Raw genomic sequence first — 24291 nt, forward strand, 5'->3', positions numbered from 1 at the left:
AAAAGAGGATAATGAATGCAGACAACAAACCTTCAAGCAAGTAATGTGATTAAGAGGAATAACCACCAAGTGTCCAAAATGTATGACCATCTCTCCATCGGAAAGAATAGGCTCTGTTCTAACAGCATCTGATCTTTATTCCGCTAAAAACATTGTTTGAAAAGAAAAAGCAGAAGTAAATGGCATACTCAAGAACAAAATATGCTTGCAAGAGACTAAAGTTGGAATATCAGGGGGCTTGGCATTCCTGCCAAGCAGTCAGCAGTTAAAAAGTATGTCAAGGATTTTTGTGTTTCCTTTTTGTCTTTACAAGAGACTAAAGTCATGTCTATGTCTCTTGCACTGGTTAAGGTATTTGGGGTACATCTGCCAAGCAGTCAGCAGTTAAAAAATTCACTCTCTCTCTCTAGAAACTCCGGCGAAGGGGTTTCCCTTCGCCGGAGTCCCGGTCTGTTGAAGAACAGACCGGAACTGGTCTGTTCTTCAACAGACCGGAAGTGGTCTGTTGAAGACCGGATCTGTTGAAGAACAGACCGATCTGGTTTGTTCTTCAACAGGCCACTTCCGGTCTGTTCTTCAACAGGCCACTTCCGGTCTGTTGAAGAACAGACCGGAACTCCGGCGAAAGGAAACCCCTTCGCCGGAGTTTCTAGAGAGAGAGAGTGAATTTTTTTTTCTAATGGTCGCCGGCCGGAGACCTAATCGGAGAAGATAGAAGTGAGGTGGAGAGAGAGTGAGGTGAGGTGGAGAAGTATTTTGCTTTCCCCCAAATAAAATTGTCAAACAAAATTGACCAATTTTTGACCAAGTCTTCACACCCCGGAAACTTTTTAGCTTTCCCCAAAGCGCTGGCCCAACTAAAATGAGCACTAATATATATGCAGGCTAGACCATATAATAACCCCAAACAAAATGTAGCTATTACCGTTTTCTCCTTTAAAAAAAATACTATTACCTTTTTGGTTGTACACCAATTTTAATGTGTCAGCATTTCAACTTCTTCAATTAATTTAAATTCGAGGAGAAATGATTGCAGTCATTGTTAAAGAACCAAAATTCAGAATTTTTTAGTGGGCGAGGGTGGATGATCAAAATGGGTCCTAAAATTTGCATATTACTTCAATTGAACGCCATATCAAAATAATGTCGTCATTCAAAAAGAGCTAAAACAAGGACCATCTCTCTGTAAATGTAAAATGACAAGTTACCAAAGCTTGAGCACGGGGCAAAATCCATATGGAGGCTTCCTTGGCTCTCTTTGAGTTTATAAACTCAAACAAAAAAAGTCAGTTTTGCTTTCAAGAATTTTATAACAGGATATGATAAAGAAAAGCAAAGGGTTGAATAAGATTGTAGTTGGAACATATAAGCTTTGGGTCATGGATGTGAAGGTGTGTGAAAGAGAACTGGTAAGATCAAATCGTGGCAGGACTGAATGGAAATTAAGAAAATCAACTTAATGAATACGTAAATAATAGAATTAGGAAAAGTATGTAGATCTATTACATAACCAGAGGAACTTTCATTCAAAGATAAAACAGGAATGTGATAATTGATATACTATTGTAAGCGGTCAGAGAGGGGATTAGATTGGGATCATCAACAGGTCGATCCCTGATCAGCACCAATAGGAGCCAAGTTTTCACCAACTATACAACACATGCACATATACATATATGCGCAGACATCCGTATTTGTATATCAGTTTTTTAACTCAGTCATATTAGCCCATAATTAACTTTTCCCTTTCCATAACATATATCCACAATAGGTCCACAAAAACATGATCAAGTATTTGAATTGAAAAGGAAATTGTCGTCCGCAATTAGATCTTAAGAAAGAGTATATTGCAAAAAAATGCTTGCCTTACCGTATTAAAGATCATCCAGAGATCAATACTTCGTGATTGTTTTGTCTACCCAAAATGCACGTAGATCTCCTTAACAACTTCGGTCTTGAGGTTTTGTCATTTTACGTCGACAATCGAGGTGAAGAGGTTGTAATAGAAAAGCTTAACCAGAAAGAAGCACTCCAAATCACCTGAAACGAAAATTAACTTGCCCTACAAAATGAAATAGAATCCTCATAAAGAAAAGATTCTGCATACCTAGTGTTGCAACTTAGAGTCCATAAAAGAGGATAATGAATGCAGACAACAAACCTTCAAGCAAGTAATATGATTCAGAGGAATAACCACCAAGTGTCCAAAATGTATGACCATCTCTCCATCGGAAAGAATAGGCTCTGTTCTAACAGCATCTGATCTTTATTCCGCTAAAAACATTGTTTGAAAAGAAAAAGCAGAAGTAAATGGCATACTCAAAGGACAAATTATGCTTGCAAGAGACTAAAGTTGGAATATCAGGAGGCTCGGCACTCCTGCCAAGCAGTCAGCAGTTAAAAAGTATGTCAAGGATTTTTGTGTTTCCTTTTTGTCTTTACAAGAGACAAAAGTCATGTCTATGTCTCTTGCACTGGTTAAGGTATTTGGGGTACATCTACTTGTTCATGGGATGCTATCCCGTCTGTGCGAGCGTGCGGGGGCATTTTGTATGTGCGGAACTCGGATTCAGTTTCAGTAATAGACCGCTGGCTAGGCACCTTTTCTATTTCTTTTGGTTTGGAAAACAAAGCAGACAATTGTACTTGGTTATTTACCAGTGTTTATGGTCCATGCATAAAAGATAAAAGAGTGGAATTATGGAAAGAGTTTGATGATATTGCTAGCACATGGAAGCTCCCATTGTGTGTTGGAGGTGACTTTAATGTCGTCAGATTTATCCATGAAAAGAGAAATGGGACAAAAACCACCTCCAGTATGAAGCAATTTGATGACTTGATTATCCACAAAAACCTGATCGATCTCCCCAAATAAGGTTTGGAATTCTCTTGGTCCAACAACCTGAAAACCCGGTATGTACCTTCTTGACAGATTCCTGATAATCAAAAGTGGGAAGATAAGTTCCCAAAGGTGGAATAACTAGCATTGGCAAAACAATTTTTTCGGACCATTCCCAAATATTGCTGAGAACTGAAATGGATGTCCATAATCCACCACCTTAGTCAGGATGCGTGACCCTGAATTCAAAGAAAAGGTGAAGATTTTGTGGCAGGAAGGAGCAACAAATTAATCCAAAGGCAAAGCCAAGTGGAACAAACTACAACACCTTCAGGATAGTCTAGAATCCTGGCCCAGAGAAAAATTCAAGGCTTTCAACATAAATCTTAACAACATCCCGAAGGAAATTCTCAAACTGCACAGATCGGAGGAAGGCAATAATCTAACCCAGCAGGAATTCTTAAATTGGAACAAATTGAGATTACAGTTGCATAAGCTAATGAATGATGAGGAAGTAAGCCTAAGGCAGAAATAAAGAGTGCAACGGGTAGGAGCAGGGGATAGAAATTCAGACTATTTCTATAAAATTATCAACTGCAGAGCCCGCAACGACAGGATTAGTTCAATCATGGTTGGAGACAAAATGTTGTCTGATGCAAAGGAGATCGAGGAAGCAGCAACGGAATATTTCAGCAACCTTTATAAAGAGTCACAATGTCACATTACTGGAGCCCAGGCATAGAGAATATGAAATCAGGGCTCCGCCCCCAGGCCAGGATATCATACTAGAGGCTCCAGCCTCCATGTACCGAGGTGGAAGTGTTTGGAGCTATTGAAAGCCTAGCTATAGATAAGGCACTGTGCAAAGTTGCAAATCATTACTTACCCTATTGTACCATGCTTATCACTTGTAGTTTCTCTTTATGAGCTTTTGATGCTTCAGCTTTGACCACTACATCCTGCACCTTCCGCTTCAGTACTCTCTCCTATAAAAAAGGAAACCATGAAAGTATTTTTCTAAGAAAAACTTGAAAGTGTAAATTGGAAGTAAAAATTGTAACATGCTTCAAAAGTAAACTACCTTTTCTTTGGCAGCAGTAACTTTTCCTTTCACATCCTTCTTTTTTTCAGCAAATTTTTCTTGTACTTCATCAATCCAATTCCTCAAGACTCTGGAATTAGAAATAGTTAAATAAAAACTTAAGAGACAGTAAATGAGCAAAGTGAGAAGCTTCATCACTTGTGCTTACGTAGTTTCAAGAGTCTCATCACATAAAAAGAGCAAGACTCTAAGCTTTTGTGAAGGCAAATCTTTTAGGGACACTTGAACCCTGCGACAAAATTCCCAAAAGCTTTCAACCATGAGTTTCCAGTACTTGATGGACTTAACGTAGACCTCAAGGGAAAATGAACAAAAAAACAGAAAGAATTATTTTTATAACACTTAAGAGAAGCAATTCCAAGAAATATCAATTAGCGGCGATAATAAATCTTCACTTAGGTCTTTATGTATCAAAGTCAGCAACTGGATATGAAACTAAATGAGCGACAAGTTTTGTCCTCGTGGCCTACCACACCCAGTTAATCCTTGAAGAATTGATATATGATGGCCTTTCTTCAAATCGAGAACCTAAAGAATAATAAGATGAAGTATGCTCATAATAGTACAACAATCGATTTGTTTGGCTTTCATATCCCTATGTCTCATACTCACTTTCTAGTATCAAGATGAAACTCAAAGATGAATTCCAAGCTCAAAGATGAAACCAATCTTGAACTTGGCTCAAGCTCGGATTATTCACATCACAGACGCTTGCTTTGAGCAAGTTTCGTGCAAATCATCGTATTATTATAAAGTGTAGCGTAAAGAAAATCTAGTATTTAAAATGGATAGCTCTTTTCGAAAATCTTCGTGACATCAAACAATCGAATAGTGCGCTACCTGTACTGTATACTTATAGAGTCATAGTAACTTCAGCAGATATACATGTGAACATTTAGTAGACTAGAACAAATCATGCAGGGATAACAAAATACAATTCCAGTTTGATGCCTTGTGATTTGTGAACATAATGTAACAATGGCTATTATAAAAGTGAAATAAAAGTAAAAGTTGGAAGTAAAGGTAAAGGACATAATAACTAAACAAGAAAATATGTGTACAATTTTATCCCATTGTGGCCGTTTACCCCTCGATGTGTCTGGTAGAGCGGTATAGGTTTTGGATATCTGTACCCACAGCTATGTCCAGGTCCAGCTTCTACAGTGGTAAGTCCGAGTTGCATAAGTAAACTATTAAAGGATAATGAAGCCGACTCCTTTTATAAGCGAAGGATAATAAAGCCGACTCCTTTTATAATCTCGGAACAAATTTAAGTAAAAAAAACTTAAATTTTGAACCTACATAGATGACACCAGTTATGTTATATTCAAGAAAACATAATTCTAAACATTTTATTCCCAATTTTGGATCAGATAAAAGCTTTTTTTACATTTGTATACAGATTTTTCAGGTTGTGCATGACATACGAGAATCACTGAATCAGATTATAATTCATTTTAATTAGATGCAAAAAGTTCTGTTTGAAAGTTGAGTACTTCAAAAAAGAGAAGCAAAACAGAATTCACCTTAACCTGTCCAAAAGCATTGCAGAATTCTAAGAATTGCAGAGCATGTCCCATATCTTCAGAAGGGATGTCAACGCCTGCAACAGTTTTCAGATTAACACCTTGAGGCAATGGGATATCAGCTTTTCTATAGGTTCTTTGGGGATTTGAGATTCTTTAACTTCTTCATCTTCATACTGTCATCTTTTTCATCCTCATCCTTTCCTATGTGGTCATAATGGCCATCCGTTAATCTCTTCGCCCACATTGTCACTATTGTTATCTCTATTTATGTTGCTCTCTTAAAATTTTTGGCATGCTTTTAGGTACCTTTTCTCTCCACATTTACTCGCTGCAACTATATCACCATGTCAAAAGCAACAATGCAAATATAAACATATCGAGTGAACATATTGAATTTGGAAAACCCCATTAACACAAAAAATATGCTAACCACTATCTTTAACTATTAAAGAAATTATACTAAACCTTAGTTGAAGCAGATTACTTTTTCGGAGCAGCATTTGGGAAACCAAAGAAAACCCTTTCCCTTGGCAGCATGTACTAAAATACCTGTGGGTTTACGGCCTTTTTTCTTCCTAAAAGAAAAGGTTCCAAAAATTTTACGTATATAAATTAAGATCCTTTTTTTATTTCTAATCTTTAGGAACAAAATTACTTACATGCAAAAACTGCAGTTGGAGGTTCCTTTACATTTAAGGCACTCCCACTCATCCAACAATGCTACTTCTTCTGCTTTTTCTCCATATCTAAATCAAAAAGAAGGAAAAAAAAGTACACCTAAAGTAATCAAAACAAAATAAAAAAGGAACCCCAAGAAAATTGGAGAAAAAAACACAAAGGAACCAAATAATCGGAACCAAAACAAGGATCTGACCTATACAAGAGGCATTCTGACAGAAACTAATAGTGCAAGGTTTGATACTTTTTAGGTTCTGGCATGTCGCTACAAAGTCCATAGTTTTTCGCCAACACTACAAATAATGAAATGAAAGATTACAAACAAAACCCAGAATACAAAATTCAACAAAAAACATAGAATTGATCAAAATTCCCAATGTGGGTTGTGGGCATAATAAAATATACCTGGTGACAACATTTCGCGTTCTCAGAATCATAAATTCTTGCACCTATGATACAAACTCCTGGGCATTTGGAAGGCTTTGGGGGTGAAGAATGTAGAAGAGAAGGAGCAGATGGTTGTAATACTGCTTGATCAGAATCATCTAGTATCTCCTTTTCTTTCTTTTCCTTCTTGATCGTCTTCCATATCTCACTTTTTGAAGGTAAAATGGACTTAGAAAATGAGACTTTCGAGTTACTGCCATTACTGAACAGTTTCTATAGGAGCTGGCTTTTCAACGTTTTGTAACAAATAACAATATGAAGAAAAAACCGACACGATAACAAATTGATAATATAAGTTCACATTTCACCAAAATATAATTACAAGATATATCCTTTTCCAGTAGGATAAGAACATATACAAAAATCAATATTACATATTGGACCACAACAACTAAAACTTACTCTTTAGTTAGTTAGGACATAAACTGAAAATTTGGGCATAAAATGCCCGAACGAAAGCTATTACCAAGAATTTAAAAACTAATAATAGACAAAAAATAACACAGCTCCTTGTAGATTTATCTTGGTAAGTTTCTTCGTTGCTTCGTTCGGCTCACGTTGTCTAGTTCTTGCTTCAAATAAATTCCAGAATTTAGTGAAACTAAACTACTAACACAAGTAACTGGTTCAAAATTGTCCGAGGTTGCCCTTAGCTTATGAACCGGAGCTTTTTTCTGTTTTGGATCGTATAAAATTATTTCCCTATAATCTTTCATCAATAACACATCACCATGTTTGAAAAACTTTATCGGTTTCATTGTAAAAATTGATGGAATAACATTATCTTCAGTAATAGTGAAGAATTTAGTCCAAGACTCGCTCACCCCATGCTCCTTCATTACCCATACTTCAGTACGAACCGTCAAAGTACTATCAAATATACAAAGACAATCACCTAAAACACCAATTTTTGTGTCTATTGTGGTGAATTTCTCACTCAGATGTTTTGGTATAGGCACTTCCATGAATGTCTCATCAACTAAATCAAAACGAAGTATAGCATTATAGGTGGATGTCTTCCATCTCCCGACAAATGGAGCTGTTGTTTTCCAATGAAGAGCTCCATTGACTAGGATACCAGTTCCTGGACCAATGATTTTGTAAGGAATATTATCCATGAATTTCCACGAATTAGAGCTTAAAGAGTAAAGCATGACATAACTAAAATCATCTTTGACCCGACTTATGATTGCCAGAATCTTGTAATCATCTAGCTTGCAATCATAACCAAAACCGAACCAACTCTTGGTATCATCTACATCTTTTACTTTCTCCTCCTTATTTTCATTGAAATAAGGAGTCTTGGGTATTGATTTCAATTCATCAGTAGATGGGTTCCAGATGTATTTTTTATTACCATAGAAGGAAACCAAACCATTAAACGAGCCCAAAAAAAAAAATTTGGGTTTTAATGAGATGAACGGGTGATCATCTATTTGAAGAGATAAGTTAGATGTTAATGAATTATGCTCTATGGTGTATAATCTATTAGAGTGGTTGATAAGGAGCATAGATTTGTCTTGTTCAATAGCATGATTACAGTGAAGTTTAATAAAATTAGGGTTAGAGAAGAGAGAGCACCAGATTTTGGAAACTGACTTGAATCGGTAGATAGATTTGACTGGTAACATCGCTAAGATGGTAGTTATGATTTCTTCGGGGAGGAGCGACATTATACACTGTTCTAGTTTTATCATCTTCATACTGTTCTGTATAGAAACTACGATCAGATAGATTGAATTCGAGGAAAGATGGGTGCCTGCCTTCCTTTTTCTTTTCTTTTGGGTATGAGAAAGTCCAACCAGGGGAGTTCAACAAAAAAAATAAGAAAGTCCAACCAGGGGCTCCTGGGGTCTTTAATTTGAATTTTTTTTTTTTTTGGAAACTGCCTAAAACCCAACTAAACAATGGCCTAAAGTCTAACAAACCAAGGCCTAAAGCCCATCTACATTATTTATGCCCTAATAATCTCAAATTTAATAATCCAGAGATTCCACCTACTCCGGGGATCGTACCCGGGACCTCCAGGGACCTTTGGATTATATGTCTAACACTTTAACCGCTTGGGCTGTGACGCCCCGTGTCCCGAGGGGCGTCCCGATTGCAAAATACCCCCCAGTTTGGACGTTTTACTAATTTAGCCCCTGTTTTGACTTGACCCAAATGTCAAATAATCCCTCAACTAAACTTGAAAACATGGGATGTTACAATCCTCCCCCCTTAAAAGAAATTTCGTCCCCGAAATTTAGATCAACTCGCTTCTTTTTGCCATGTCCTTTCGACCAACTCAGAATTTGAGAGAACCTGTCCCATTTCGAAAATCACAAACTCTCTGTATCTAACAAAAATCAATCTGGCTAAACTGTATAAACAAACTAGATCCAATCCTTCATATCCCGAAATCTTCTACATAAACACGCGACTTAAGAATATTCAATAACAATAACTATCTTTCATATGAAGAGATAAAGAAAAATGAAGACCTCTATGATCTATATATAAGAATAAGTTCTCGTTGATCCCATATCCTCAAAGAAAATTTCATTCTCGATAATATAAGAAAATACCATTGTCCATAATATAATAAAATAAAGAATGAAGACCTCCATAATCTATATATAAGTATAAGTTGCCGTTGATCCCACATCCTCAGAAAATATCGTTCTCAATAATATAAGAAAATACCGTTGACTCGATAAAATAAGAAATAAAGAATGAAGACATCTATAATAAATTCAAGTCAATGTTGGCGTTGACACTATAGTCTCAAGAAAAATATAGTTGTTGTTGATAAGATGATAAAATGAAAATAGAAGTCCGCTATAATATCTATACATGTTATAGATAAACCAATCCTCGAAAAATTCTACAATAGCTTAAGAACCCCCGATATTTCTAATACCCAACACCAACTCAATCCATATGACCTCTAATATCGAAACATTCCGTCAAACCCAATAAAATCCAGACCCATACTTATCTGTAATTAAACTGAAACAATACACGCTCGAAACAACCTGATCAAAGTCAATCTCAACTATCTCTGAATGATCTGATCAAAGCTCAAAAATGAAGGAATGTGTATAACTACCATGAGGTCCGCAATACCAAGTCTGACTCATCTCCTCATCTACTATTGTCTAAGATACTTCCACAACATCGATATGTCGACTTGCCCAAATTTACCTCTGAAACCTCTTAACCCTTGACTGTCCTCCCATAACATCTTGTACATTGCAAGAAATCTACAACAATCTTAAACCATCCGTCGAGTCTTCCTTTAGCGAGTAAAACGAATCAAGAAACGAAAATCAAAAGAAACAAATACATATATAGCATCTTTTATTCTTGGTCATTTTTAATCTTGAAATTTTTAGACACCTAATTGTCCAATTTTATCTTTCCCTAAAGTCTAGAGCAGTCAATGCTCTAAACTATACACGATTTATCAGTCACAAGAACTAACTGCTCTGATATAGCTCACCAGAACTAACTGCTCCAATACCAACCGTGACGCCCCGTGTCCCAATTGCAAAATACCCCCCCAGTTTGGACGTTTTACTAATTTAGCCCCAATTTTGACTTGACCCAAATGTCAAATAATCCCTCAACTAAACTTGAAAACATGGAATGTTACATGGGCAACCAAGTGTTGGCAATTTCCCTCTTTTCTACCATCCAACAACCATATTAAATTTCTTACTATCTATCTATAAATACAACTCTCTTTCTCTACAAACTCATCAAACTTCATCTTATTTTTTCTCTACAAATTCATCAAATTTCATATTCTATATTATTTTTCTATACCTTCTAACTTTCTCTACAATGAATCCGAATTTTACTTTATTGAATTTGATGTTTGAAGAAGATGAATTGGCTCGAAATGGGTGGATGATGATCGCAGAATGTTAGAAGAAATGGAAATGAAAGTTATAGGAAAACGTTCCTATCGTGTTTGTTATGTTTCGGGTCACTAAGCGATAGATCGTAGTATACAACTCGGCCATGAAACCATTACGAGAGACTATTTTAATGAAAGTCGAACGCATGATGATGCAATGTTTCGCTCACGCTACAGGATGAATCGTGATTTATTTATACGTATTCTCAATGCGATTGAGGAATACAACCCCAAATTGACCGAAAGAATGGGTGCAGTGGGCCAAAAGGGATTGTCACCTCATCACAAAATCACATCTGTAATGAGGATGCTTGCGTATGGATGTCTGACCGATTCACAAGACGAATATTGTCGAATTGGTAAGTCTACTGTCATTGACTCTTTAAGAGAATTTGTAATAGGAGTCATCCATGTCTTCGGCCCTGGATACTTGAGGGATCCGAATGAGTCAGATATATCTAGACTACTAGCATTTGATGAATCACAAGGATTTCCTAGAATGTTAGGGAGTATTGATTGTATGCATTGGGAATGGAATAAATGTCATCTCGCATGGCACAAAACCTACACTGGTCATGTCAAAGCCTCAACTATCATCCTAGAAGCAATTGCACCATCATATCTCCATATATGACATGCATTTTCTGGGATGTCTGGATCCTGTAATGACATTAATGTTCACTGGTTTTTGATAAACTGTTAATAGGTGAGAGTCCCCGGTTAATTATGTAGTTAATGACCCACAATATGATATGAGGTATTATGTTGCTGGTGGGATGTACCCTCAGTAGTGTACCTTAGTCAAAACTATTTCTAATCTATATGACCCGAAAGAAGCATACTTGACCAAACAAAAGTCAATTCGAAAATACGTTGAACGAGCTTTTGCTGTATTGCAAGATCGTCATTGAATTATTTGGGGACCGTCACGTTGGTGGGATGTAAAGATCATGAGTGATATCGTGAAGGCGTGTATTATAATGCATAACATGATTTTTGAAGACGAAAGACCAAATGCTACAACCAATGTTGAGGGATGTGAAATGGGTTTGATACATCGTGGAGATCTTTACCGGACGAATTACTTGAACTTCTTGGTCGAGTTAGAAGCCAAAAATTCATACCCGGTTGAAGGCAGATCTTGTGGAATACGCGATCTTGTTGAACACTTTTGGAATACGATATCTAACGATGACATTGAATAGATTTTGGTCGTTGGATTATTATTAATGTACTTTGGGTCGTTGGATTATTAATGCAAAAGGTTGATTATTAATGCATTTTTATTATTAATGTGTGAGTAGTAATCATCCTTCATAAAAAAGTAACTAATTTTTTTTAAATAAAATCATTCGGACCGTAGGATGTGATCCAATGGTTGGATGTAATCCTCAACATGACCGTTGGGGGCTTCAACCGACCCTAAACCCTGGGTTAGTAAGTGGTAGGTTGGAGATGTTCTAAGAGCAAACGGCTCAGGCTCCCAATCAAAATTATGCATGTGCGTGATGTGCTTGTGCAGAGATTTCAATTTCAATTTTTAATAATAAATTATTAGTTCCAAATATCTATATAATAAAACTAAAGAATCTTATGCTGAATAGGACAAACATCCTTTTTAATAAAGCATATTGTTTAGAGATCTTTCATAGTTTATAATAAAGTCCTTATCAATTATGGATGTCAAATTCATCTTCTACTCTAGACATAAGATTTCATACTTATTTCTCCTCATATACTTACTATAAATGCACTTGAAGAATTTGAACCGTCTTAACATGAAAAAGTTTTAAATCTCTCAGTTGTTTTAAGGATAATGCTACCCAGACTCTCAAAGTGCTGAAGAAGTTCTGAAAGTAGGCACAACAAGACAAAAAAATTTGTAAACCACTTTTGCTTTAGTCAAAGTTTAATAAACCACTTTTACCACCCATACTTAGTTCTCCTCATATACTTACTATAAATTCAGTTGAAGAATTTCGACCGTCTTAATTAATATGGAGAAGTTTTAAATCCCCAAGCCAGTTGTCTAATTATGATTGAAGAATTTTAGGGTGATAATTTGCATAGTTTCAAAAAAAACTTAAATATAAATACAACCTAAAAACGACATACAATTTATTAGTTTTTCTTAAAGTGTCAACGAACGATACAGATCTAGAGAGTTAAAAGAGACAAAGACCACATGACAAATACATTCTAGCCCATAGTGTATACTTATTTATATAGATAATCTTTACCCATATTAATTAAGAACAATATCAAACCTCTTTAAGTTTGTTCCAACAAGAGGTATTTGATTATTGATTAATAATTAAATGAAACCCAGAACAACTAAGTATTAATTTCATTGATTTTAGATATACAGTTTATAGTTAAGTATTGATTACATTGTCATCAACCCTTGGTTGGAGTGGTAAGAGGTTTAGTCTTCCACCTAGAAGTCAAGTATTTGAAGCACACTGACAATTAAAAAAAGTATTGATTACAATGACTTTAAGTTTTCATTACAAAACAATATCACCGAATATAATTGTTCTTTAATTATATAGATATTCTTTTTATCTATTTATTACCTAGTTTTTTTCTCTAATAGTTATTGCAGTTTGATATCTTATTCTGTTTGACATGTAAACAATTACCAGAATCATAGGTATACATTTGATGGAGTTTCTTAATCTTTGAGAAGAAGATAATAAGAGTAAGATTTTGATTTATGAATGAAGTCTTATTTCAACACTTCACTTTTTTAAGACTTTCGATTAATTTTAGGTCTTGATATATTATATTATGAATACATGAATTATTCATCTAATAATATAGTATTGTTTGTACACCAATTGTTTTCAATTGGTTTTTCAAATATTTCAATGACCTTATCATTGGGATATTTGAGAACAAAATTATGTTTTAATCTTTTTCGATTTCGTTTTTCTGTCTTAGTGGTAAATGTGTAGTATGTGCTTACTGAATTTAAGATCCTAAAGTTACAAAACAAAATTCAGCTGTAATCACACATTGCATACTATATACATTTGGAAATAACAAAAAAACAAATCAATGGGTAATGGAAATGGATAAAAAGTGACAATTTGGACATTTTTTTAATCTTTATTGTCAATTGAAACATAAATCTACTACGTCCGAATGAGATGGTCATTAGTAGTGAGAGAAATAAAGGATTTCAAATTCATTTGAATATCACTGTTCCAAAGGCAAGTTAAAATAAAGGATATCTCACATTTGCAAGATAAAATTAGGAATTCGCCGTGTTAGGAGGAACGAGCTACACCCCTAGTAAAATTTAAATTTGATATTATTCTAGAGAGAACATCTAGAAATATAAAAAAAAAATACTGTAGCAAAATAGGATTAGAGAAAGAATACAAAAACAATGAAAAACAGTAAATAAAACTAAAAAAAAAAAGTCAATTTCATTTTTTTTAAAATATAGTAATAAAATATATAAAAAGAGGCGGATCTCCTTATTAGGGGATCCACCCCAAATCTGACCGTTCGGAGCCCCCAATGGTCAGATTTTGGGGTTGGGAGCCCTCCGACCGGGCTGGTTGAAGAGGTGGGAGGCTAGGGCTGGGCTCCCAAATTTGAATTTTGGGAGCCCAACCCCATATATATTGGAGTTGCTCTAAGAGCATGTGAAAGCATTGATATGAGAGTTTGAGTTCCTGATTTTCTTGATGATGTTTTATGAAATGGGTCCTTAAACTGAAGAAGACCTGCAAATTACCAACACACATTAAAACATTAAAAATGAGATAACAAATGATTAAAGTGTCTGAATTAACACCATCGATCGTCAATTCGACACTAAACCAATAATGAGGTATACAAAAATCATGGATATAGTTAGTTAACAAAGAGAATAGTTGAAGAGCAAATCTTTTGATAATTGACAATATCAAGTTTTCACATCCTTCCATTGTAAAACTTGTAGAATTTGTGTAGTTGACCGATACTATCATTGTGGAAGTGCTTCTCGTCGATCTTCCATGGTTTTAAATCACAACCACCTTTTGGGACTCAAATTCTTCTAAGATAGTTGAAGTCTTGTTACTCTAATCTTCTTTAGCTCTACTTTTAGTTGTTCTGTCAAGTCTTGGTGCTCCAACAATGACTCCAATTCGCCTAAGTCCTCAAATTCAGACGCTGATGAATTCTTCAAGCTCAATCTTGAGATTTATCCTCATAATTCAATGGGTAATCTTCCATTTCTTCTAATTTTTGTTTTGATTCATTTTCAGTAAAAATTCTCTTTTTATAACTCTTGAATTTTATAAATCTATCACTTCAAAACTAAAGAACTTTCGAGGTGTTCATTCAATTTAATCTCCACCGTTCTCGGGTTGTCTTCGGAACCCGAAGCTTCAAATCCTCATCAATATCTTCATCTTGTTCCGCAATGGGTGATCTATCTCCGAAATTTTTTTGCGATAAAAAATCTTCCTCATTCTAGTCCAATGTACGATTTGTGAAAGGCTAAACCTTAATAATACTTAATCAACTATTGTTGATTAAGGGAGAGAGGAGAAGCCGAGATGGAGAGTGAGGCGAGAGCTTTAGAGAGAGAGAGATATAGATTAATTCTCTGAGTATTCTTTATTGAATCAAATGGGTATTTATAGATTACAAGGTTGGCTAAACAAGTATATATGATATACATAAAATAACACATAAAATAACCTCTATAATCCTAAGTACCATGACCTAGTCAAGCTAGGTCTCTTTGTGGGCAATCGGTTGGGCCATGGATCGGGGGTAACCGATCCATCTTGGTTGTGTGACCCGTAATACCCCCCTCAAGTTGGAGAAGGAATGGATATGATGCCCAACTCTCCAATAGTCTTCTTAAACAAATCAACTCCAAGAGGTTTAATAAATAAGTCTGCTAGTTGTTCGGTTGTAAGGTATAGCGAGGAGCGATGATGTTGGCCTTGATATTTCTCTGAACGAAGTGACAATCATCAATCTCAGAATGTTTTGTTCGTTCATGAAAAACAAGATTGTCCGCAATGTGGAGAGTGGCCTGATTGTCGTCGTAAACAATCATCGGAGAAGAATGATTGCTACCTAAGTCACGAAAAAGATAATTGGGCCATTGTAATTCACTCATGAGATGGGTCAAGACCCGATATTTTGCCTCGGCAGAGGACTTAACAACCGTGTGTTGCTTTTTGGACTTCAAGAAAAGTGGATTAGAGCCCAGCGTTGTAAAATAACAGGTCGCGGACTGTCTGGTGGAAGGCAGCTTGCTCAGTCCGAATCACAGTATCTTGAAATGTAAAACGAGCTGGTGGCAGAAAGAAAAAGGCCATGGCCAATTAAACCCTTGATATAACGAAGAACCCGACGAGTAGCAGCAAGGTGGACAGTGCCCGGATTTTGCTAGAACTGACTAAGATTGTTGACAACAAAACTAATGTCAAGACGAGTAACTGTCATATAGTAGACGGCCAATTAAGTGACAATTGATTGTGGGATCATGGAGTGGATCCTCATCAGAGGGAGTGAGACGTAATTTCTGTTCCATTGAAAAAGAAGAAAAACGACAGGCAGTAAGGCTGAGATCTTTAAGAATCAAGATCACGTTGGGTTTTATGTGTATATAATACACTAACTAATGTTGGTAGCGGAATCTCAAACATCTAATGTTTAACACTAAGTTGTCCAGGATCCATACATGAACTAATAAGAACTAGAATCGGAAAACTAACCTTTATCGAATTTTTCCTTCGAACCTTTCCAATCGCGTGAGAAGATCCAGAGCTCCAATTGCCACTCCTCTACTTAAGACACCGAGTAGTATAAACCGCACAAGACGAATTAGATTTGCAAGAAAAGGAAAACTTTCAAGAAGTTGAAAGTGTCCCAAACGGAAATTTCTCAAAGAGTCGACAACATTCCACCTGTTGTTCACCACCCCTTTTAGATTATAATGGCTTATCCATCTACTTCAGAAGACTGAGATCTTGTTGTCAAAGGACAATAAGCCTAAGACCTGCGCAGAGCTATGACGGAACCTAACTCTGAATAATGGCTTCAAGCCAGAAGATTAGAAATGGGATCCATATCTCATTAGGTTTGGAACTTCAAAAATTTGCACAATAGAGTAAAACCTAGTATATCAATTAGTATATCAATTAGTATATCAATTAGTATCAATTAGTATCGATTAGTATATCAATTAGTATATCAATTAGCGTATCAATGAAATACCCATTGTAACACAACTCTTAAACATATCAATGAAATGTCATTCCATTATCAATTAGACAAATCTCGGAGAGAGAAAGATAGAGGAATACCAGATTGAACTTTAGATTTCTTTATAGTTTCTTGCTCCTTTAAATCTTCAGTGAGTTTCTTAGGGTATTCCTCCTTAGATTTAACATCATCAAGCATTATAGCATCCAAGTTAGAAACTAAAACCAAAAACAAAGAAAACCCACATTTATAATGAATTAGGATTCAAATACAGGAGTGGAAAAGATAGAAAGATGAGACTATTATAGACAGAGGAATATTAGTTTGTTAAGCAACTAGCAAGGGTGACTCTATTTATCTCAGAGTACTACGTTTTTTTAAATTTGAATATTAAGTTTCTCTCTCCCGATCATCAAAACTATTAACATTGGTTAGAGACAATATTAAGTTTCTCTCTGAACTTCTTGCTCTATGTAACACACTCTAATTAAAATAACTACATACTCGTTTAGTTGTTTATGTTTTGTTATGATTTAGGGTCCCAAATTAGACCAATTTAACCATGTAAGATGTTAAAAGATCAGAATTTTGGTTTTAATTATTGAAAATACTAGTATATCAGTTAGTATCAATTAATATATCAATCAACATATAATTCTTTATAATTAGTGTACGGAATAATATAAGTTTGATAGTTTTCGTTCTTGTATATTGACTCACCTTGTACAAATTGATATAAATTAGTATCAATTATTATATCAGTTAATATATCAATTAACATATAATATCTTTATAATTAGAGTATAGACTAGTATAACTTTGGTAGTTTCTATTCTTATATATTGACTCACTTTTTACAAATTAGTATCAATTAGTATATAAATTAGTATCAACTAGTATCAATTAGTATATCAATTAACATATGATATCTGTACAATTAAAGTATAAAATAATACAAGTTTGGTAGTTTTCTTTCTTGTATATTGACTCACCTTGTATAAATACCCATTGTAACACAACTCTTAATCATATCAATGAAATATCATTCTATTACAAATCACACAAATCCCAGAGAGAGAAAGATATAGAAATAACATATTAATCTTTAGATTTCTTTACAGTTTCTTGCTCCTTTAAATCTTCAGTGAGTTTCTTAGGGTAGTCCTCATTAGATTTAACATTATTAAGCATTGTAGCATCCTCGATAGAAACTAAACCAAAAACAAACCCACATTTAGAATGAATTAGAGATTCAAATACATGAGAGAGAAAGATAGAGAAATACAAGATTAAAGTTTTTCTTTTTCTAAAAATTTGTCGGTCCTGATGAAGGTTTCGACAATCAGTGTCTGCCAAAGTTCCTCAATACAATCTTAGGCGGTTCTAAAAGGCACTTGGAAAAATATTGTTCACTCCACGGGCGGACCATTCTTGAGAGTTTTAAAAAAAAAAATTGAATATTAAGGTTCTCTCTCTTATTACCGGTCGTCCAGACTATTGACGTGAGTTAGAGAGAATATTAAGTTTCTCTCTCCTACACCGGTCAATTTCAACAAACATCACTCATTGATGCTTCCAAACTAGCTGTTAGATTTTTATTTTTCCCCTTTAATTTCAACGGCTGAGATTAGAGAGCCAAATTTTTACATTCCCTCTTTAATCTATGTACCCTGAATGGAGCACTAAATTCTAACTAGTTTAATTTTTGACAATACTATTATCAATTAGTATATCAATTAGCATATAATATCTATATAATTAGAGTATAGAATAATATAAGTTTGTTGTTTCCATTCTTGTATATCTACTCACCTTGTATAAATTAGTATGTCAATTAACATATAATATCTTTATAATTAGAGTATATAATAGTATAAGTTTTGTAGTTTGCACTCACCTTGTATAAATACTCATTGTAACACTGCTCTTAATCATATCAATGAAATATCATTCTATTACGGAGAGAGAGAGAGATATAGAGAAATATTAGATTGAACTTTAGATTTCTTTACAGTTTTTTGCTCTTTTAAATCTTCAGTGAGTTTCTTAAGGTAATCCTCATTAGATTTAATATTATCAAACATTGTAGCATCCTTGTTAGAAACTAAATTTTCAGATTTCTTTACAGTTTCTTGTTCCTTCAAATCTTTAATAAGTTTTTCATATTTTTCATTTTCTAGAGAAAGAGAGGGAGAGTCTAGAGAGAGATGTGACTATTAGAGACAGAGGAAAGTACAGGTTACTCTATTTATCTCAGAGTATTAAGTTTTTTTAAAATGTGAATATTAAGTTTCTTTCTCCTATGGGTCGTCAAGACTTTTGATGTGGGTTAAATAGAATATTAAGTTTCTTTCTTCTACCCCTGTCAATTTCAATTTCCACAGACATCAATTATGGATATTGATGTTTCCAAACCAGCCGTTAGGTTTTTATCTTTCCCCTTTAATTTCAACGATTGAAATTAGAGAGCCAAATTTTTACGTTCCCTCTTTAATCTATCTCTTTTCTCTTTACCATTGAATGAAGACATGTAAGATATTAAAAGATCAGAATTTTGGTTTTAATTTTTTAAAATATTAGTATATCAATTAGCATGTAATATCTCAAATAGTATAAGTTTGGTAGTTTACGTTCTAATGTACTGACTCACCTTGTATAAATTAGTATATCAATTAGCATATAATATCTTTATAATTAGAATATAGATATAAATTGCCATTGTAACATAACTCTTAATCATACTATTGAAATATCATTCTATTACAAATTAGACAAATCCGAAAGAAAGATAGAGAAATACCAAACTGAACTGTAGATTTCTTTATAATTTTTTGCTCCTTTAAATCTTCAATGAGTTTCTTAGGGTAGTCCTCGTTAGATTTAGCATTATCAAGCATTGTAGCATCCTCTTCAGAAACTAAAAAAAACTACATTTAGAATGAATTAGGGATTCAAATACAGGAGAGGGAAAGATAGAGAAATACCAGATTAAAATTTTCTGATTTCTTTACACTTTCTTGCTCTTTTAAATTTTCAATAAGTTTTTCCTCTTCTAAGGGTGTTAATCAGGGGTTGCTGCAAACAACAACAGGTAGTGACAATGAATAAGAGCACAACAAATTCAAATACATGAGAAGGAAAGATAGAGAAATACCAGATTAAAATTTTCTGATTTCTTTACACTTTCTTGCTCTTTTAAATTTTCAATAAGTTTTTCCTTTTCTAAGGGTGTTAATCAGGGGTTGCTACTAACAACAACATGTAGTGACAATGAATAAGAGCACAACAAATGGATCACTAACGTCCAAAGTGAACCAAAATGGGGTTGCTGCTAACGACGTGCATGTTAATGGTAATGGTGCTCGCGTTTGAAAACTAAAAAAAAGGCATCGACTCGTATGCAGAGTTTTTTCCTGGTTGCTGGTATCCTTTTGGATTGGTATTGTAACATCCCAATTTTTGAAGTTACTTGAGGGACTATTTGGCATTTGGCTGAAGTCAAAAGAGGGGTTAAATGAGCAAAGAGTGCAAATATAGGGGGTATTTTGCAATCGAAACCAAACTAGGGAACAAACTGAGATTTCGTGGGACTTCCTAAAAGAAAGAAAAATCAGAAATTTTCTTCTTATCTGTTCGATCTGCTCAATTGGGGTTAGGGTTTGGGGGAAATTCCATCGAAGAACAAACAGGGCCGACCTTGAACCTAGGCGACCCAGGTGGTCGTCGCCTAGGGCCCCAAATTTAGGGGCCCCAATTTATATGACATTATATACCTAGATAGTATTACTATATTTTATATTTTTGTTCACAATTATATCGAGGATGTTTGGGTAGTAGATTGGTACAGTAGTTGATTAGAGAACCAAAGGTCAAGGGTTCCTTCCCACGGCTTACATTATTTTTTTAGATAATTTTTTCATTTAAAAAGAGACACTAAATGAAAAAAAAATGTATATACCAAATAACAAAGTCTACTCAAATATAATTTCAAATGCTAGTTTAGTGAAATCAATTAAAGTTAGAGTGTTAAAAACATTCTAATTAATAGGAAATTAAAGAGACAAAGTCATAACATTTAAACTTGATTAACTAGTAACTACTCATGGAAGCCTAAAAGACACCTTAATAAAGGAACAAAAATCAAGTTATATACATACATATTCTTATAATTTAGTTTCTTCTCCTTCTAATTTCTCTTCAAACTTCAATCTCACAATTTAATTTCATTCTCTACAAGGGTTTATTACACAAATTACATAAAGGTAAGCTTTTTGTTCATTTAATTTTTCTTTGTTTTTCATTTAGATTGTTTTAACCATTCCGGTTACTGTGGCTTCTGCGGAGAGAAGTTTTTCAAAGTTGAAGTTAATCAAGTTTTACTTGCGATCTACCATGTCTCAAGAAAGGTTAAATGGATTAGCTTTGTTATCTATCGAACATGAATTAGGTGAGAATATTGACTACACAAATGTGATTAGTGATTTTGCAGCGAAAAATGCAAGAAGAGCAGTGTTTAAGTAGTATTTGGATTATATATAATTTTAATAACTATAAAATTTATAAAAAAGTACACTTTTCTATTTTTTTTTCGACTTAAAGTTTAAGGGTCTCTGTCGGTCCGTTCGCCTAGGGTCCCCCAAAAGTCAGGGTCGGTACTGAGAACAAAGGATTTGGGAAGAATTTCAAAAGGGAAATCCTTCTTTGGTTGAATTAAAGCTTTATGAAGTGGTTGAAGCTAGCCTTTATGGATTTGTTGGTAAGAAATTCATGCTCTCTCTCTCTCTAGAAATTCAATTTTGGAGTTTTCATTAAGTTTTACTTCGAATTTGTAGGATTTTAAGAAGGAATTATGAAGAAGTAAATCATGAACAACTAAATCAAGTTAGTAATTATGTGTTTGAAGATTTAATTTAACTTGTTCTAAATTTTAGGGTTAAATGGTTAAATCGGGGGATTTTCTGATTTTAGGGTTTAAATGAGTGAGAATTTCATGTAGTATTAGTGTGATGCTTGATGTAAGAGTAATGGTTTACCTAGAGATGAAAATGAGTCCGAAATTAGCGAGTTGCACGGACTTCAGGTTGTAACAGTACTGTTTGGGTACGTAGCTCGACATAGAGCTCAGAAGGTTTTAGGGTCTTATACTAACTTGTATCTTGCCTCAAGACGATTCCAGAATGATATGGCACAAGTCATTTTGATCTCGGACGAGGAAGTTGTGGTCGTTTTAGCGAGTAGTACGCAGTTAGAAAAATCGGATTTGCTACTATCTGTTATTGGACAATTTGGGCCTTATAGAGTATTCAGGCGGACTTTCTCAAATCACGAAAGTTGTAGCTTAGGATGTTGAATTTCCATAATGATATGGTACATGTTATATGGAGTTTGTATGAGAAAGATATGACCATTAGAACACACAACGTATGATCAGTGAAACTAACGCACTGCTGTGTATATTTTGTGGTTTTCGGAGATGTTGTAATTGAAATTAGGAGAAATCACCTGAGAATAAAACATTATAAATGAGATAAACTTTCCGACGACTTAAGAATGGATTGAAACCGAGCAACAATGAGAGAGTTGTGACTGTTGTAGTGAACATTACGTCGTTAGGAAACATCAGATGTATTTTGCTAATTTAGAAGATGATTCAATCCGATTTTGGCGAAGCAAATCAATAATAAAATATTAAGGATATAAATATCTTACAAATGGTATAGGATTGATTTTATTTGGACATGGCTATGAACGTTAGAGATTGATCGAAATTCGAGTATATCTTCGAAGTCTTCCAAACATTAGGGATTTTCTTTTATGTTTTACGTGTCTAAGTATCCGTTGTCTTCCTCTAATTATTGTTTTTGTCGTACGAAGGTTCTTAGTATAAGAACCTAATGTTTCTATTCGGTTTTTTGGTATTCTTCCTTATCCCAGAGTATGCGAATGAGGAAGAATTAGGTCGTCTGGTAGGCGGGATGTCTTCGGTGATGCAAGGACTGAGGTAGGGGTTCCGAAACCTTTTCCCAACATGGTTTTATAGATAATGAAATATGCTAGGACTTATAGTTATATATATGCATCATTATAACTAGAGTTTATGTAGCATGAAACTCGATTTTTAGTGATGAACTGGAATATGCTTTGATGGTTTTACGGTAATATGAGAAATGCTTTTGAACTGTTTTTACTGTGATTGTGGATTATTTGGACTTTTCTTGTATGTACCCGACTTCGAAGTATGTCAACCTACAGGCACGTAGCCATGAGATTAGGATGGCATATGGACGGGTGTAACCCGTGTGAGACCGATGAGGTGGTGCGACACTAGTCATGTGACCCTTGGGTGTGAAATGCTTCACTCGCTCACCATTGGTGCTCAGGCCTCCAGCTCGAGGCTCAGGGTCGTACACCCTAACCGCTCGCCTAGAAGGTGACATTGATTGGGATCCCTCTGCTTTGTGTGCGATATGACTATTGGTTGTTCCATTTCCGTGTTTGATAAGATAATGAATTGAATAAAAATATTTATTTTGATAAATGAACGTATATGGATTTTGAAAGATCACATAAGATGCATGACAGGGTACCGAAGAGAATGAGGTTCAGGTCCGTCCATGGGTATTGGGGGACGGCTCTCTTATTCGAACTCGGTGATCAAAAACGTATTTAGATACTTAAGGTATATATATATATCATGAGGTAAACTCTTTAATGATTGCAGAGTCCCTTAGTGAGAGAGGGACTTACCAGCTAGGGTAAGTCTCTTTCTCGAGGAGACGTTAGTGCATTAGCGAGTGCCTAAATGGGCTGGTACTATGTAACGTAATTTAGATTCTCCTGAGGAACTCTCTCTTAATTGGGAGTGCACCATGGGTAGGCAGCTAATCACTGCTATAGCTTGCTAGATTAAGGAAAATGATTTTGTATATAGTATATATAGTAAGTGATTTGATAACACGTTTTGTCATGATGTTTATAACTTATTAAATGAACTTTTGAAAACGTGATGGATTTTAGATTGGTCTTCTACCAGAATAACTCGTGTCGGTGAGTATTCTGGCCCCCTACCAGTTGTTAGTGTGCAGGTGTTTCTTGTAGCTTCGAGGCGGAGTATGTATTCCAGCCGGTGATCTTGTCTGACGAGGCTAGTGGCGTTGCGTCATTTCTTTGGTTTTCGTGTATTGATTTTTTTATATCGAAGTTATGTAGTTATTGCAGAACCAAACTCGAATATGTATATATACCAGTTAGAGTTGTTTATAAGTTGTATCGGTGTTTAAGAGGCTTTTGTAGTTTTTTTTGTGGTTCGGGTTTCGACCGGAAACTTAGTTTGTTTAGCTTCCGCTCTAGTGTTATGTTTCTTGTATATGCGGATGTATGGTTTGCATGACAGGTTTTACAGGTGCGTCCGGTTTGATTTACATAGGAGATTTTGTCAGATTTTTGTCTCGTCTGTGAATTGTCGGGGCTTGATCGTGTCTATTTTGGGACACGGGACATCACAGGTATGTAGGTTCACGAGGGGGCTTCATGTGCTCAATTAGGTCATAGAAGAAGCTAATTGTGTTTA

At 34.9% G+C, this 24291-nt stretch overlaps 2 protein-coding genes and 1 pseudogene across 3 annotated transcripts; 1 reads left to right on the forward strand and 2 right to left on the reverse strand.

The window, feature by feature from the left end:
- Positions 1 to 2119: 2119 nt before the first annotated feature.
- LOC147557702 (uncharacterized) lies at positions 2120 to 6566 on the reverse strand (annotated as a pseudogene). Its single transcript, XR_015234137.1, has 11 exons — positions 6554 to 6566; positions 6393 to 6441; positions 6130 to 6216; positions 5948 to 6045; positions 5777 to 5804; positions 5474 to 5621; positions 4395 to 4469; positions 4090 to 4235; positions 3921 to 4011; positions 3731 to 3825; positions 2120 to 2264 (listed from the first exon to the last, which is right to left on the reverse strand). The product of XR_015234137.1 is annotated as an uncharacterized LOC147557702 (transcript).
- Positions 6567 to 6878: 312 nt separating this feature from the next.
- LOC147557703 (F-box protein CPR1-like) lies at positions 6879 to 8395 on the reverse strand. The gene has a single exon (XM_086659314.1). It carries the CDS (start codon positions 8296 to 8298, stop codon positions 7114 to 7116), a length of 1185 nt encoding a protein of 394 aa, XP_086515440.1. The 5' UTR covers positions 8299 to 8395; the 3' UTR covers positions 6879 to 7113.
- A 2282-nt stretch (positions 8396 to 10677) lies between these two features.
- Positions 10678 to 11133, forward strand: LOC147557704 (uncharacterized). Its single transcript, XM_086658923.1, has one exon. The coding sequence runs from the start codon at positions 10678 to 10680 to the stop codon at positions 11131 to 11133; it is 456 nt and encodes a 151-aa protein (XP_086515049.1).
- The last annotated feature ends 13158 nt before the right edge of the window (positions 11134 to 24291 follow it).

Source organism: Eschscholzia californica, unplaced genomic scaffold, assembly GCF_041429995.1.
Source record: "Eschscholzia californica isolate CP2 unplaced genomic scaffold, dmEscCali1.0.p SCAF_2, whole genome shotgun sequence".
In the NCBI taxonomy this organism is placed as follows: Eukaryota; Viridiplantae; Streptophyta; class Magnoliopsida; order Ranunculales; family Papaveraceae; genus Eschscholzia; species Eschscholzia californica.